The following is a 16,918-nucleotide window of genomic DNA, read 5'->3' as shown; positions in this document are numbered from 1 at the left end:
TATGCAACTTGTGAGCCTTGCATTCGTGGAAAACTGACCAACTCTCCATTTAGTGGAACTGGAGAGAGAGCCACTGAGTTGTTGGAACTCATACATAGTGATGTATGTGGACCCATGTCAACTCATGCCATTGGAGGTTACTCCTACTTCATTACATTTACTGATGATTTCTCAAGGTATGGATATGTGTACTTAATGAAGTACAAGTCCGAGGCCTTTGAGAAATTCAGAGAGTATAAGAATGAGGTGGAGAACCAGACTGGAAAGAGTATCAAAACTCTTCGATCAGATCGAAGAGGTGAGTACTTAAGTACAGAGTTTACTCACTTCCTCAAGGACCATGGGATATTATCCCAATGGACACCTCCTTATACACCTCAGCTCAATGGTGTCTTTGAAAGGAGAAATCGTACATTATTAGATATGGTACGGTCCATGATGAGTTTCGCTGACCTACCCATCTCATTCTGGGGATATGCCCTAGAAACCGCAGCTTACCTTCTGAACAGAGTTCCAACTAAGTCGGTGGTGTCTACACCATATGAGATATGGAAAGGGAAGAAGCCTGATCTTAAAGTAGTTAAGATTTGGGGCTGCTCTGCCCATGTTAAAAGACACAACCCCGATAAGTTAGAATCAAGGACAGGGCGATGTAAATTTGTGGGATACCCCAAGGAAACTTGTGGGTATTATTTCTATCATCTCGAGGACCAAAAGGTCTTTGTAGCTAAGAGAGCAGTGTTCCTTGAGAAGGAACACATTCTTGGCGGAGACAGTGGGAGAATGATAGAGTTGAGCGAAGTTAGGGAACCAAGCTCAAGCACCACTCTACAGCCCGAGTCTGTTCAGGTATCTAATACACAAGTTTCAACTTTACGCAGGTCTGATAGAGTATCCCATCCTCCTGAGAGATATGTGGGACATATTAGAGCAGAGGATGTAGAGGATATTGATCCTCAGACCTACGAGGAGGCTATTATGAGTATAGACTCCGGGAAGTGGAAAGAAGCCATGAATTCTGAAATGGATTCTATGTACTCCAATAAGGTTTGGAACCTAGTTGATGCACCCGAAGGTATTGTACCCATCGGTTGCAAGTGGATCTTTAAGAAAAAGATCGGAGTAGATGGAAAGGTAGAGACCTATAAAGCAAGGCTAGTGGCTAAGGGGTATCGTCAAAGGCAAGGTGTTGACTACGACGAAACTTTCTCACCCGTAGCAATGCTAAAATCCATCAGAATTCTATTGGCTATTGTAGCACACTATGATTATGAGATCTGGCAGATGGATGTGAAAACCGCATTCCTCAACGGGAACCTGGAGGAGGAGGTGTATATGATGCAACCTGAGGGATTCGTGTCCAAGAACTACCCAGATAAGGTGTGTAGGTTGCTTAGATCCATTTATGGACTAAAGCAAGCTTCCCGAAGTTGGAACATAAGATTTGATGAGGCAATCAGATCTTATGACTTCGTTAAGAACGAAGATGAGCCTTGTGTATACAGAAAGGTAAGTGGGAGCGCTATTAGCTTTTTGGTGTTATATGTGGATGACATCCTCATCATTGGGAATGACATAGGAATGCTATCCACAATAAAGGCTTGGTTATCTAGACACTTCTCCATGAAGGACTTAGGAGAAGCATCTTATATCTTGGGGATTAGAATCTATAGAGATAGATCCAAAAGGATGCTTGGCTTGTCCCAGTCCAGGTACATAGAAACTATTGTCAAAAGGTTTGGCATGGAAAATTCCAAAAGAGGTCTCATACCGATGAGACATGGGATATCGCTTTCTACGAGTATGTCCCCAAAGACTCCAGAAGAAAGGGCGAACATGGATATGATACCTTATGCCTCAGCAATAGGGTCTATCATGTATGCCATGCTATGTACTAGGCCTGATATAGCGCATGCTCTGAGTGTCACGAGCAGGTATCAGGCGGATCCAGGCTTGGAGCACTGGAAAGCAGTAAAGTGTATCCTTAAGTACTTGAGAAGGACTAAGGATCTTTTACTAGTATATGGAGGTAATAGCCTTAAGGTTGAAGGCTACACTGACTCAAGTTTTCAGTCTGATGTCGATGATAGCAAGTCGAATTCAGGGTATGTGTACACCTTGAATGGAGGAGCAGTGTGCTGGAAGAGTTCCAAGCAAGATACCACTGCTGACTCGACCACAGAGGCGGAGTACATTGCTGCATCAGATGCAGCAAAGGAGGGAGTCTGGTTGAAGAAGTTCATCACAGATTTGGGAGTCGTGCCGGATAGTGAGGAGCCGATTTCCCTATATTGCGACAACAACGGGGCAATTGCTCAAGCGAAGGAACCTAGGTCTCATCAGAAATCTAAGCATGTTCTGAGGAGGTTCCACCTTATCAGAGAGATCGTGACCCGAGGAGATGTAGCAGTGGAAAGAGTTCCATCCGAAGATAACATTGCAGATCCACTAACAAAGCCATTGTCTCAGATTGTCTTTGAGCGTCACAGGGGTCTGATGGGGATCAGACACATAGGTGATTGGCTTTAGGTCAAGTGGGAGATTGCTAGTCATAAGTGCCCAGCAAGCCAATCACGTGAGTGATGGCACGTGTGACTTGATACAGAATCTTTTTGCTTATTATATTTTGGCATATATCACTTTATAACTATTGCATAAATGCATATATATTGTGATGTCCTTGGATTTGTGCAATGGGAATCGGATCGTGATGAGATCACGATAATGAGATCGATTCACCTTTAAACACATATCCTAAATAATCCCGGTCATAGGTTACTCGAGAGGGACATCGTGATAACCGGATAGACTGGTGTGCTGTATACCCGTCCATATGATGGATGCAGCTGGTCTCATAGCTGCTCGTGTAGGGACACTAGGGATACAGTACAGGTGCTCATTGGAGAATGAGTTCACTGATTGATCCGCTTACGGAATGCTGGATGGTTGATGATGCCTTATTGTCAGACAACGATTCCGTAGTCCTAGTGGTGTATCTGGTTCTTAGACTTGAGACACCAAGGATGTCCTGTATGAGTGCTCCACTCTTTGATACCAGACTTATAGGTTTGGCTGTTCCCAGATCTAGTACAGCTGGTCATTGGGAGTGGTAGTCGACCTTACGAGGGCTATTGAGTGTCGATAGAGGATCATCCACTCTCGGTATCATGAGAGGAATATCCCATGTGTTCTTGCTCAGACAAATCCCTGGCCAGGGTCATTCGGGTTGAGAGAGAAAGAGTTCTCCGGGAGAATCCGATTAGAGCGAGACTCGAGTAGAAACCGTATGGGTCTGACAGCACCATGCTCGATATACGGTCTCTGGGATATTAGATGGATGAGGGACTATAGGTACATGGTAACTGAGGACAGACAGGTCCAATGGATTGGATTCCCCTATATCGTCTGGGGACTACGGCGTAGTGGCCTAGTACTTCCGTAGTCGATGAGTCGAGTGAATTATTACAGAGATAATAATTCACTAAGTTAGAAGGAGTTCTGACAGGTATGACTCACGGCCAGCTCGATATTGGGCCTAGAGGGTCACACACATATGGTAGGCATTGCGATGAGTAGAGGTTCGGATATGAGATATCCGACGGAGCCCTTGTCTTATTGGATGCAGATCCAATACCCACTAGGGAAAGGACCCATTAGGGTTTTGACACGGGATCTCTATAAATAGGAGGGATTCACAGCCTCATAGGCTAGAGTCTTTGCTTGCCCTTCCTATTCTCCTCTCCCTCTCCACCTCAGAGTAGGCCTGGAGTTTTGAGGAGCGTCGTCGCAACCCTGCTGTGTGGATCACCGCTAGAGAGGAGGACGCTTGACCTCCTTCATCCTCTCCTAAGGATCTGCAAGGAAACAGGGATATACGATCTCCCTAGGTAACACAATCTCTATACGCAGTTTTGTGTTTTTGCGGATTTTGCGCACCAATCTTCGCACGACGATGTACATCTTTTTGGGAATCGGGGATTTTTGTTTTCTTGTTCTTCCGCTGCGCATATGATGTCGCCCCCCCCCCTATGATTTCCCAACACCACCTAGCATAGGCGGTGGTACCACTAGTATCCCAAAATCTCAATTATTTGAATTTTGGTTCTAATTTTTGAAGTCATTTGGGGTCTATAAATACCCCAATCTTTCATACTTAAGGCAACAAGAAAGTAGAACAAAACTCTATGATTCTAAAGTTGTAAACCCTTGTAATGTGTAGAGTCTCTCCTCGTAAAATTTAGATGCTATTCTAAGGAAGAGTGTGAGGGAAATTTTGTAAAAAGGGCTATAAAGGAAATTTAGAGGCTATTCTCCTAAACCTATTTAAAAGAGAAAAGAGTTATAAAAGGATAGTTGATCTTTGCCCATTAAAGGAAGACTGTTAGTGGATGCCAGTGGCCTCAACGGAGGAGAAATCGAGAGTGGATGCAGGTCACGATGACCAAACAACTATAAATCTGGTGTGCTCTTTTTGTTTGCTATTTACCTTTATTGCTTACTTATTTTATTACTCATTATATTCTACGAACATTTTCAAGTTAAGCATCTTTCCGATACGAGATTTATCGAATGAGGTTTTCCTAAATCATTATTTTTACAAAAGCACTAATTCACCCCTCCCCCCCCTCTTAGTGTCGATTTCGGCCCTAACAAACATGTCAGAAGATTGATTATCGAGCCAGAGGATCGGTTGACGTGCTGGCAGAATGACTTCGTGCCATGAGTTCGGGCATCATGCCAAATGATCAAACATTGCGCCAAGGAGATCAGATGTTGCTCAAGATCAATATACCGATTGAGCAATGGGTCGAAGGAGAGGATGATGCGTCGAAGGATCGGACAAAGCGCCAGATGAACCAATGACATGCCGAACAATATAGGATCCATGCTTATAATCATTTATCTAGATTGAAATAGTTTAGGGGGCTTATTGAGTTAGTTTTTAATGTAATCATGCTAGCTCAATTAGGGGCCAATTAGGCATAAATTAAGACTATTTTGGGCCAAAATGAAGGCTCATTCAGTGACCCAAAAGTTGTGTCAAGCAATGGCACCGCCAAACTGGTGGTGGAACCGCCTATGAGCTAGAAAAGTCAAAAGCCCTATCTCCGATGCAGTCAAGTGGTGGTACCACCGGTACCCCGAAAACTCAAGGATTTGAATTTTGGTTCTAATTTTTTTATGTCATTTGGGGTCTATAAAACCCCACAAATTTTTGCTTGGGTATAATAAGAAATTGGAATAAAAACTTTATACTTCTAAGGTTGTAAACTCTTTTAAAGTATAGAGTTTCTCCTCCTAGAGCTTAGAGATAATCCTAAGGGAGGTGTATGAGGAAATACTTATAAAAGAGGGGTGTAAAGGTTCTCTCTGTGAAAAGGAGAAAGAGTTGTAAGGGTATTTGATCTTTACTTATTAGAAAGAAGATCGATATTGGAAGCCGGTGGCCTCGAGTGAAGAGAAATCGGGAGTGGACATAGGTCACGATGGTTGAACCATTATAAATCTAGTGTGCTCTTTTCCTTTGTTGTTTACCCTTATTGCTTACTGATTTTATTACTCACTCTACTTTACACTTACTTTTAATCAAGCTCACTTTCATTATCGATTTTTGTTGAATATAATTTTTCAAATCGATGTGATTTATCGAAAGCATTAATTCACTCCCTCTCTTAGTGCTGATACGGTCCTAACAGCAGTAAACTTAGTAGCCCCATTTTGGTTAACTTTTTATATCCATTTTAGTCTTGTAAACTTAGATTATGTATAATTATTATGCAGAGACAAAACTACCTAAAAATAGATCCTTCAAATAATCATTTTAGGGATTAATAAGCTCCACATATTAGTACGGAGTATCAGCCAATGGAGCACCTTAGAGCTCGAGTGATATATAACTAAATGAGCTTTTGGGATAATGTTTAGGATATTCGATGATAATAATACATGAGGGCTTGAACAACAGTTTAGAACTTATAAAGTTTATGTTTATAATTTATATTTTCTATCAAGTGCTTATTGAAATATCTGCTTGTAAGATCTAAATGCTTCATCTATTTTTTTTTTTTTTTAATCCTAAGGAACTATACAAACTTTCGAAGAAATTAATTTTTTAGGAATAAATATGCAAGAGTACCATTGATGTCATATCACGCAATTGTTTCTGAAGATGCAAAAGCGCCTTATACGCGAACAACAGGTACATAAAACATCGATGGATGGTTTTAAGTTCAAAACCAATAGGTCGTCTTAATGGACGACTCCTACGAAGCATGGCTTAGAACGCTAAAGAAGTAGGAGATCAAAGATGTAATGCCGACATGTAGCATGGCTTGTTTATTTTTCTGAATTAAGAGGATAGAAACGAGACTAGAAACGGGTCACATGAGATGCATAGGATTGAGCCGAGAGCGAAGGTTATTGCAACGCAACTGAGAACATGACCCACGCAAGAGACCACATCAGAACGTAGAACAGAAGTGGAAGCCGAACTGGTTGCGTAATACCCTCGTTGATGTACTACTTGGCTTGGCATAACTTCGAGACATAATCGAGTAAGCGCGTCAAGTTCTCCTGAGACGATCCGCCCTCTTCGTCTACAGCCTTCCTTGCTTTCTTCCCCAGTTCCTGGGCTCTCTTTCTCCTGCCTTCCCCTTCCTCCCCTCCATCCATCACGCTGCGAACCGCCTTGCTCACGTCTTCCCGCTTCACTAGCGCCACAGCCTTGTCGAAGACATAGGTTATGGGCGCTTCAACCCCGATGGGCACAGCAGTCTTCAGCACCTGCACCAGCAGCTTCTCGTTGAGGAACTGGTCGGCGAAGTGGGGCCACGTGATCATGGGCACGCCGGCGCTGACGCCCTCCAACGCGGAGTTCCATCCGCAGTGCGTCACGAAGCCCCCGATGGCTGGGTGCGACAGGATCAGGGCCTGCGGCGCCCACCCCGTGATCACCAGTCCCCTCCCCTTGGTCCTCCCCTCTAATCCCGACAGCCACGTTTCCGTCGCGGGGGTTCTCTCCCTGTCCTTGATCACCCAGATGAACGGGCTTCCGGACTCCTCCAGGCCTTCCCCGATCTCCGCTAGTTGCGAAGGCTGCGTCTGGGTCAGGCTGCCGAAGCTCACGTACACCACGGACCGCGGCTGCATGGAGTCCAACCAGACCATGCACCCGTCCCCGTCGACCGACGCCTGGCTCCCTCTTACCGCCTTGCTCGCCCTGTCCCTGTTGCCGAGGCAGAAGGGGCCGATGGCCCAAACCTTCTTCCCCGTCGCCTCCCGGTACTTGTCGATGTATGACGGCTCCAGGTCGTCGAAGCTGTTGAGCACCAGCCCGTCGGCCGTCTCCTCTGCCTCCACCGACTGTGCATAAATATCATCCCACCCGAAGGCGTCGAAAAAGCCGGGCGCCTGCGCCCTCGTCGTCACGATCCGATCGGGTAAGCCGGGCACCACGAAGGGTTCCGAGTCGTCAGATATGCTCTCGCGTACCCTCTGCCGGCGGATGTTGTGGTAGCAGAGCACCGCGAAGCTGGATATCCAGTGGCAGACCAGCCTGGGGACTCGGAGTGCTCTAGCCACCTCCATGGTCCACGGAAGCCACACGTCGGCGACTATGCAGCTCGGGCGGGGGTGGTGATCCCGGAGATAGGATTCCAGAGGGAGGCGGAGCAAGGCAGTGGCTCGGAAGAAGTTGGCGAAAAGGTGGGGCGGCACCACGTCGACGTGCTCGCAGCCCTCGGGCAGGCCCACTTGGGCGCAGGGGAAGGGCAGCTCCACGAACCGGATGGGAAGGCCGGATTCGTCGATGCCGCGGATTACAGCCCTGATGCGGGACGCGTTGACGGGGGTGGTGACGACGCTGACCAGGATTCCGCGCTCCGCGAAGAGGCGGGCCATGTCGATGGCGGGAATCAGGTGTCCATGGGCCATCAGCGGCACCACCACCAGGTGTAGCCCGCTGTCGCCGTTCATAGTGGTAGGACGAACGATTGTTGCAGACCACGGAGCACTAACCAAATTCAGGAAGGAGAGGCGGAGTCTTCGTTTTTGTATCAGGTGGGTATTTCCAAGGGGAAGAAGACTTTGCAGGCTCACTGCTGCACGTGAGTTCACGGGTAAGAGTAGCAGACAAGGCAAAGGGCCGACAACCCACGTGGCCACCTCGATTCTCCAACCGATAAATGGCTCTTCTTTTTTATCACGTTTGAAACAAACAATAATAAAATGTTTTGTAGCTGCTGTTACCGTTAGAGGCGCGTCGGGCACTCCTGTATACTCGCAAGACCAGCATCATACCACGCTTCGCTTTATCATCATCGATTAGCACAAACGCAATAATGCTCCAAATTATTATTATTATTATTAATATATATATATATATACATATTTTAAGTATTCTTTAAAGAAAACCCTCTGTATTGGGTTTTTCGTATAACATTCCCAATTTAAAGCAGGAGATTTCTGAGGACCTTTCCTTTCTTTCATAATACTTTAATATTTTTTCAGAAAGAAAAGGCAGTCTGAATGAGAACAAAGTGAAATGGGAGCATTCTACGGGGAAAAAAATAGAATCGAAATAAAAATATTTTTCAAAGGAATTAGTCCTTAGAAATTAAGTGAAGATTCGTTAAGCAGAATCGACTATTAATGCTGTACAACTTATCCGGCCGCATTGATATCATAACCATCCTCACAAGCGTTACATGCAAGACGCTAAGATCAAGAATGTGCGAGCTCCAGCAACCCTGAGCATTGGGTCCGGCTCCAAGCTAAACACCATGAACATGAAAATGGCGTCAACCCCACCCACAACCAAAGAAGAAAATCCCAAACAGAAAAAAAAAAAACGAAAACAAAAACAAAAAGAAACAAAGAAAAGCCCCAACGGGTTAGATCTCTAATCCTCGTAATAAAAAGAGAAAAATGAGGGAGACAATATTTGATTGAAGGCATCAGACGAAAACTAGATGCTACCGGCCGTGCAATGCAAATGGCAAGGATAGCAGTCTAGTTATAAAAGGTGAGAGAGCCGCGAGTAACGCTTTGGGGCACTCCTCGTGGGGTAGATGTCCACAGCTTGATATTGCGATGAGTCTCTGCAAAGCAGCACCAAAGAGGAAAAGGGAATTAACCAAACTGTCTGAAAATCGTTCAAAAGCCCACAAAACAGTTCATGGCGCAAAAGAAATTGCCTAACAAATGAGCAATTCCTTATATATCCAATTGCAGACAAATTGCCATAAAAGATAGGTCTGTTAGGTGTTCCCTGATGTACCAGTTTCTTTTTTTTTTTCTTTTCTTCCTGAACTTGCAAACCAGATAGGCATGATATGAGAATGTGTAGATCCAACCAATAAAATTTTCCATTGCTTCAAATTGGGACAAGGAATGTTATAAGGAAGTGGCTCAAGAACATCAAATAAGAAAATGTTCAATTCTCTTTCTAGAACAATATTTCCAATAAGAACTAGTTCAAGATTTAAAAGCTAACTGCAGTGCATCACCATTCTTCATTAGTTATAGGCCCATGCACTAAACACTGTATTTTCGAAATACTATTTAGATTTTACATCTCAAGTAAGCATTTAATTATTGTCAAAAAGAAATATTAATGAAACAAATGATTAACTTAAGAATTCCATTTTAGATAATTAAAAATTTACAATTGAGATGGAAAGCTACATATTTTTCTCTACCATGTCTAAACCCTTCAATCTCATACTACAATTAGCTACCATTTCTTTTCACCTCAACTTTCTTTTAACTTCTTGCCCAAAAACAACAAAGGAAATGACAAATCTGCAGTTTATATCTTGATAAAGGGCATACAATTAACACAAAAATATAGCATAACAAAATGTAAATTCATTAATTTATTTCTTTAGAAGCAATAATTATTTTGGCTTATCAATCTACTAATATGGTGATTTGAAGTTTTAATTGTTCAAAATATATTAAGATGGTGATTTGAGTTTTATGGACAACCTTCAAAAGCTTATTATTTAATTGGTCTACAGAAATTATTTGGATAGGTAAATTGATGCTGCCTCTCATAAATATACTAGCTTTAAGAAACTTCAAAAAGGTATAAAAGGATAAGCATGCATATCTATGGTACAAAGACTATTATGTTAAGGAAAATCATCACTTAAGCACCATTTCGATCGAGAGAAACATTATTTATCATGAAACAGAGGCAGTAAATTTCTTTAAAACAAAGGTATTCAACTTTCTACATCTAAATGGAGAACTAAAGTAGGGATAACCCAGGCCACCTACCGAATTTACAAACTTTGACGCCATAGCTTGAGAAGACTTCAGAGGCACGAGTGCATCCTCAGCACCAGCTACTACAAGAATTGGGAAGTCTTCAACTGATTTCAGCAATGCTGCTGCATTCTGTGGAGAGAGGACTGTTGCAAAGGATAGTCGCCCTATTTCATGTAGTGCTTCATCCCATCCTTCAACAAATAACGGTGCCTGCATATAGACCAACAATGGCTCTAAATAACATGCATACAGAAGTTTATAATTACATCAAGTACATAGAATACCAGAAAAATTCAGTTCTGACAACTAAAAGATGGACAAAAAAAAAGCACGAGAGAATTTTCCTTATGGTTGTTTTGTTTAACTACATAGATAAGCATGCATTTGGGATTTTTCACTTGTTCTTTGGAATAACACATTATTCTTTGGAATCTAAGAACAAGGTTGTCAAAGGAGACATGAACTTCTAAAAGGCAAGGAACCACCCATAATAATTCAATCGACAGATGCCATAGCATATATAAGTTATTCACAATTAAGCATGAAATATGGATGATACCTTATAGAGGTTCGTAACTTCAGGTGTCAACTTGGTAGCATCATACCATGCATGGCGGTTAATGACTTGAGTAATTTCAGTACGTAGCAAAGGGCGGACCAAGTGTTTCTTCCCTAGTGAAGTATGCAGGAGGATTCGAGCAAAGGCAGGAACAACTTCTCTTGATAAACTGACACTAACAAGTACCACTCCCTTGACTTCAACCTAAATATTGCACACATCAAGTGAAAATCAAAATCACAAAAGGGACTTTCATAGACATGGAACTTTCAAAAGGAACATCAAACCAAACCAAAATTTGAGAAGATTGATCAAATTTGACCATCAAGAAGAGGCAAATACATGGAATGTTAACATAGGATACAAGCTAACGAAAATACAAACACACACACAAATTATATATGTTTAGATAAAAAAAGTTCTCATGTGCTCTACAGCAAAAGAGTTTGCAATAATAGAAATTACAGACAGTTCCTCACATTAGCAGAACCATTGGATGCCCGGATCTTCTCTGCTGCTTTTAGAACAAGGAGGCCGCCATCATCATGACCAACAAAGATGACAGATGAAAAGCCCATCTCCAAACAAAATGCGATAAGAAGATCCACCTGCAAGACTTTGCAAAAACTTCTTCAAATGTTCTAAGATCAGTCAAATAAAACTGGCCGAATCAAAGACCAAAAAACCATTAAAAAACAGGAGATGCATGGTTTTTTCCTCGACAAGGTGTAATTGAATATTTGAGTAGAGAGGATCTTGAGTATGTCAGCAAGCATGTGGACTAAGCAAGTGTGATGCATCCCCTGGTTAGCTTTTCTTAACATATATCTGATTGCCCAAGTGAAAAATAACATGCATGGCTCTGATTAATCAAAGTACAAGCAGAACAGTTGGCCATTCAACCATGATGTCTGCTTTTTTGGAATTGCAATGAAACATAAAAAATGTGGTTCTTCTTGTTGCATGAGCCAGCAGATGAAATGTCACCAATTTGCACTAGAGCTACAATCAACCAGTTAAATATGCATGTAAAATACATCATGGCTCCAACACTAGTTCACATGGCTTCAGGAGCATCACATTAATTTTTTTTTTGAAAAAACAGCCAATGGCCAACCTGAGAACAATATTCCTGGTTGTCTGTCATGCAAATTAGGGTTACAAAGGCAACATATCATGATTATGAATGCAATATATGCAATACTACAAATAATTTCAATGATTAGTTAATGATAAACATGCAAGAAATTTGAAGAGCTCTTGTTCCTCTATATACAACATAAACATATATTGGCAGAAAAACCAAGGTGCATCTGATAAGCCAAGAAATCTTTAGGAATTGGATAATCCTAAAACTAATTTTCTTCAACTGGATTATATATTGCAAGTTAAAATTAAAAAAAAACAAGAATTTTTTCTTTAGTAACTAATATGTAATTTAGGCACTGGATAACCTTTGACTTACATAGAAAATAAAATATCCATCATAAGCATTATGAAGAAGAAGCATTTACAAATTGTGGGGGGAAAAAGATTGTTCTACCTATCCAATAAAAAAAAACAAAGGGATCTAATTGAAGTTCTAGCATAAGACAAAGAATCCTCAAAAATTAAAAGTTATGTCTGTTATCAATATCGGTAATAAGAAGACGATTGAGCAATGCTCCAAAAAGACCACTTCCATGAAAACCATACAAAGAAAATTCTTAAACTTTTAAGGAACTTAAATGTCTATAATGGACTACAGATTATTAGATCTGTGAAGGAAACTTATGACAGTACTTCATATACTTCGTGAGGAACAAGAGAATCACCTGTGATTCAAGCTTGTATGGGTTTGGCAATTGCTCATCTTCCCAATCCTTTCTACGAGGGCGAGTTGTTAATCCCCAACCAGGCCTATCAAAAGCAACAACTGGAAGTCCAACCTGCCTAGCCAATGCACTCATCACATATCTCCACGAAAAAACCCCTCCTCCAAAGCCATGCACCAAGACTATGGCAACTTTGCCCCTTTCATCAATCCCATGTTTCAAGCTCATGAATTTAGTTGAACATACATCAGTATAGCCATCATCGAGACTAAAACTAGGTATTGAATCTGAAGAAAAATTGGGTGAGTTTGTAGCATCAGCCAATAGTGGTGCATACAGGGAGGAATTCTGAAATTGGTTACTGAAGCTCCTACTAAGATGATGACTTGTTTTAGATGGAAGTATCAAAGGCTTCTCAAGTTTAAGCCTACCAGATGAAATGCCCCGAGGACTTGCATTAGGGCTAGATTCATGGGAAGGCGACAAGGCCAAAGACCATGAAATAGGTGATTCAAAAAGGCTAATCTTATAATGAACAGTAATCCCTTGGCAAGTAATGAATAAACTATCCACATCAGCAAGAAAGTTAATTGGAAGTTCACACTCATGATGAACTATAGCCTTTCTTTTGATTTCACCATCAAACTTTGAGTACTTCCCCGAGCATGGTGTGGGAGATCGAGGGACCTTGTATCCAGAGAATACATTGCAGGCCAGAACCTGAGATAAAATAAGCAAGGTCATAAGAAAGTGCCACTAAATTTGTTATCTTTAACAATATGCAAACGGTATGGCAACCTGCTAATAGACAACTGAAGACAGCACAAATGAGCATTTGCACATATAACTGTAATACGAGACATACCGCTTCAGGATCTGCACGATGAATCAATAGCTTTCTCCGTGCTCTACAGCTCGTTCTATAAGCAACCACGGTGTGACCAAGTGCAAAGACTAATGAAGAAAGGAAAAGTATGGGCATCCCACACGATATCTTCAAATGAAGCCTCTCTCGTACCGATGAGGGTGAAGCATCAGTTTCAATTTCTGATATAGGACTAAAGACACAAGCTTTAACTGACAAGATGATAACTGAAGCCAAGGAACATAGCAATGCCGTTCCAAGAAATGGTCCACTAGAAATGGCTGGACTATCACAAAGAGAATACACACCTGCAAATGAAGAAAACAAATTCACAATCTAAAATTCTCACGAGCATGGAGCATTGCTGAAATCAAAATTGATCATTGCAAAAATCATAAGAAAGGCCTATGACATTCTCTGATCATAACTGTGGATTCAAAGACAAATAACTCTCAAAGAAACTGGATATGATTTCTTTCCTCATCACAAATCATATATGCATTCAACTACTCCACTAGGGCACCACATTTTTAAGTGACCAGCCAACTTATTTTACTTCAAGAAAAATCAGCAGAACCTTACAAAAATGCTCACCTCATCTGGCCAGTTGAAAACTTTACTGAAAATAAATCAGCAGAACTATTCTTACATAAATGTTCACCTCACCTGGCCTGTTGAAAACTTTGGAATCAGTTGCAAAGATTGTGCTTTTTAATTGATATGACACCTAATTTAGGTGAAAATTTTTTGTAGTCAGTATCTTGTGACATTTTAACCCGAAAGCAGATAATTCACTGAGATAATTATTTCTTTAACCATCACAAAAAATGAAATTTAATGAAATGGTTAATTGGGTGAGGTCAACATTGAGGTAACTTGCCCAAATTCATATTGCTGTCTTAAGAAAGTTTAAAGGAAGGGAAAGCTCCTGAACAAGCAAAAGAACTAACCCCATTACATACAGAAGTAGACAAAAATATAGCAAACTTAGAATCGCTCATCATAAAAGTGTAACACAAATTTGATTTCGAACACAAAATCTAATTCCTAATGAGCAGAAGAACATTTCCTTTTCCTAATTGCTTCTGCCAATTGATTTCCGAAAGAAGTAAAACGTGATAAACGAAAAAAAACATCAAAGGAAAAATAGGGAACTAGAATGAAAGAAAATAAAAAAATAGAAAACTAACTTTTTCCTCTTATTCGAAGAAAAGGTCAAAAAAGCAGTCACTTCAAAAATTGTGCAGAGCTTTTCTTATTCTCCGTCTCCCCGGTTGTTGCAGGAATAGGAAAACAAAAGGCGGAGAGCTCACCTTCATTTTGAAAGTCTACACAATTTCGATAGTCGAATCTAGACAACATATGCTATAGAAAAATGCCGTAAACAGAAACTAGAAAGAAGAATGGGCAAGACAAAGGTCCGATCACGCAGCACGCAATAGTTCAGAGGGATGAAGAATAAATGACAGATTAAAGGGGAGAAAATTGATGTGATCGAGGAAATAATAGCGCTACATGTGATTATGAGGGATCTGACGACGGAAACAAGAGGTATATCCATCAAGGAGCTCCGGAAACTGTATCCGTCGAGGTGCCCTCTGAATCCATGGCACCTCACGCAAGCGAACGTCGACGCCAGCGCCAGCGACACGGAGACATCCCCGAGCGCCACAAGCAAGGGAGCCGATAGCACAAGCAACGAGGCCACCATCGTCACCATGAACAAGGCAGTCCGGAACCCCCTCCGAATCGTCTCCAAGCTACCCTTCCCAGCGGTGGCCATGACCGAACTCCCCTCCCCTCCCAGTCAGAAGTCGCCACAGACCAACTTTCTCTCCAGAGGTCGTGGGATCGGTGGCTCGTGCGTTCGATGGATCAGTCCGCCTTGGGGCACGGCGGCGGAAGAAGCAGCGATGAGGCCTTGGCCGAAGAAGAATCGAAGACCGCGATCGTCGATGCCGACGGCACTCTGGCCATCCCCGTGCGAGCTCCACCTCAATTAGGCAGCGGATGCGCCACCGAATCGATCGGGGAGGCCATAGGTTAGGGTGAGGGGCGGGGGAGCGGTGGGGAGCGGAAACGGGGTAAATAACAATGAATAAAATAGCTTGCGAAATTGAAAAGCCTCGGAATGGCTCGAGGAGCTGTAAGGGTTACCAAACTCGAGTCGAATATATGTGTTATGTCTGTATCGATCCTCATTAATTAACTCAACTGGGGTTGTGAGGAAATGACGAGAAGACCCTCGCCAGCCACTACGCCCAAAATTCCTTCCTACCCGTAGGTTGGGGTCAGACCGGAGACGGCGTGCAGCCTGAAAGGTAGAGCATCGCGGGGCCTGGCCGAACTGGTGGTGGACGATAGGAACGAGGTGAGACCTGCGTGCTTGGTTCTATCTGTAACGGGAATCTATTGGGAAAAGGGAAAACAAGAAAGCAAGAACGGAACCAAAGACAAACAAAAATTGGTAAGGAAATATGGGGGGAGCGTACTGAGATTTCCAACTTTTGTTTGTGCGTTACTTAAACAGAACCCAAAAGACGGTTTTTTTTTTTGTTTTTTTACTTTTCCTGAAAGAACGAAGAAGTCAATACCATTTGGTTCGGGGCCGGCGGACAGACGGCGGACGGCGGTGGGGCCCCGTGGCCTCCTCGTGACAGCGCGAAATGATCGGAAGTTGGGCCCGCCGGCGTTCGGGAAATGGACGAAGCCAACAGCGGAGCGCAGCTCACAGCGAGGCCCGGCGCGGGGCGGGGGAGTGATTGAAGCAAATGTGTTTAGCTGTCGAGGTCGTCGTCAACAAAGATGAGGCGGACGGGCGGGCGAAACCAAACTCCAGGAGGACGTGACCGACCGTTGCGTGGCTGAGAAGGAAGGCCATGTGGTCGAAACCAACGCATGTGGAACGGAGGTGTGTTCGATTGGAGATAGGAGTCGTCGACGTGGGCGGAGGCCACTGATGACGGTCGGATTATACGTAAAACAAAATTATTTACGTACGAGAGAGAGATTAAAAAAATACCGAGAAAATAATATTATATTATTAAGAATTTAAAGAATAGCACTATATATATTAAATTCGATTCGTAGCTTAATCAGACTTCGCGTTATAGCCAACATCTTACAATAAATGAAACCATGCAATATATATATAAACCATCTTATATATATATATATATATATATATATATATATATATATATATATATATGAAAATTTTTAAAAAATATTCTTAAGTTTAAAAGATTTTCAAATAGCACATTTGAAAATTTTTTTGTGGTGTTTTGTTCGTAAATAATCATTTTACTTCCATTGGCTATTGCCTTCCGTCTACTCAATTGTTCCCCTCCATGTAAACCACCTCTCTTTAGTAGACTTGCCAACGATGGAGATGTAATTATCCCTATT

General features: G+C 42.3%; 2 protein-coding genes across 2 annotated transcripts; both read right to left on the bottom strand.

Moving 5' to 3' along the window:
- Positions 1 to 6,306: 6,306 nt before the first annotated feature.
- On the bottom strand, positions 6,307 to 8,081 carry LOC135607518 (UDP-glycosyltransferase 73C6-like). Its single transcript, XM_065099443.1, has one exon. The coding sequence runs from the start codon at positions 7,972 to 7,974 to the stop codon at positions 6,520 to 6,522; it is 1,455 nt and encodes a 484-aa protein (XP_064955515.1). The 5' UTR covers positions 7,975 to 8,081; the 3' UTR covers positions 6,307 to 6,519.
- A 572-nt stretch (positions 8,082 to 8,653) lies between these two features.
- Positions 8,654 to 15,641, bottom strand: LOC135607516 (uncharacterized). The gene is made up of 7 exons (XM_065099442.1): positions 15,026 to 15,641; positions 13,511 to 13,818; positions 12,646 to 13,365; positions 11,311 to 11,439; positions 10,832 to 11,035; positions 10,282 to 10,482; positions 8,654 to 9,098 (listed from the first exon to the last, which is right to left on the bottom strand). The coding sequence occupies exons 1-7, from the start codon at positions 15,291 to 15,293 to the stop codon at positions 8,973 to 8,975; spliced, it is 1,956 nt and encodes a 651-aa protein (XP_064955514.1). The 5' UTR covers positions 15,294 to 15,641; the 3' UTR covers positions 8,654 to 8,972.
- Positions 15,642 to 16,918: the final 1,277 nt, after the last annotated feature.

This window comes from Musa acuminata, chromosome BXJ2-3 (genome assembly GCF_036884655.1).
Source record: "Musa acuminata AAA Group cultivar baxijiao chromosome BXJ2-3, Cavendish_Baxijiao_AAA, whole genome shotgun sequence".
NCBI classification, from domain to species: Eukaryota; Viridiplantae; Streptophyta; class Magnoliopsida; order Zingiberales; family Musaceae; genus Musa; species Musa acuminata.
Note: the sequence above shows the minus strand (reverse complement) of the source record. Positions and strands in the feature narration are given on the sequence as shown.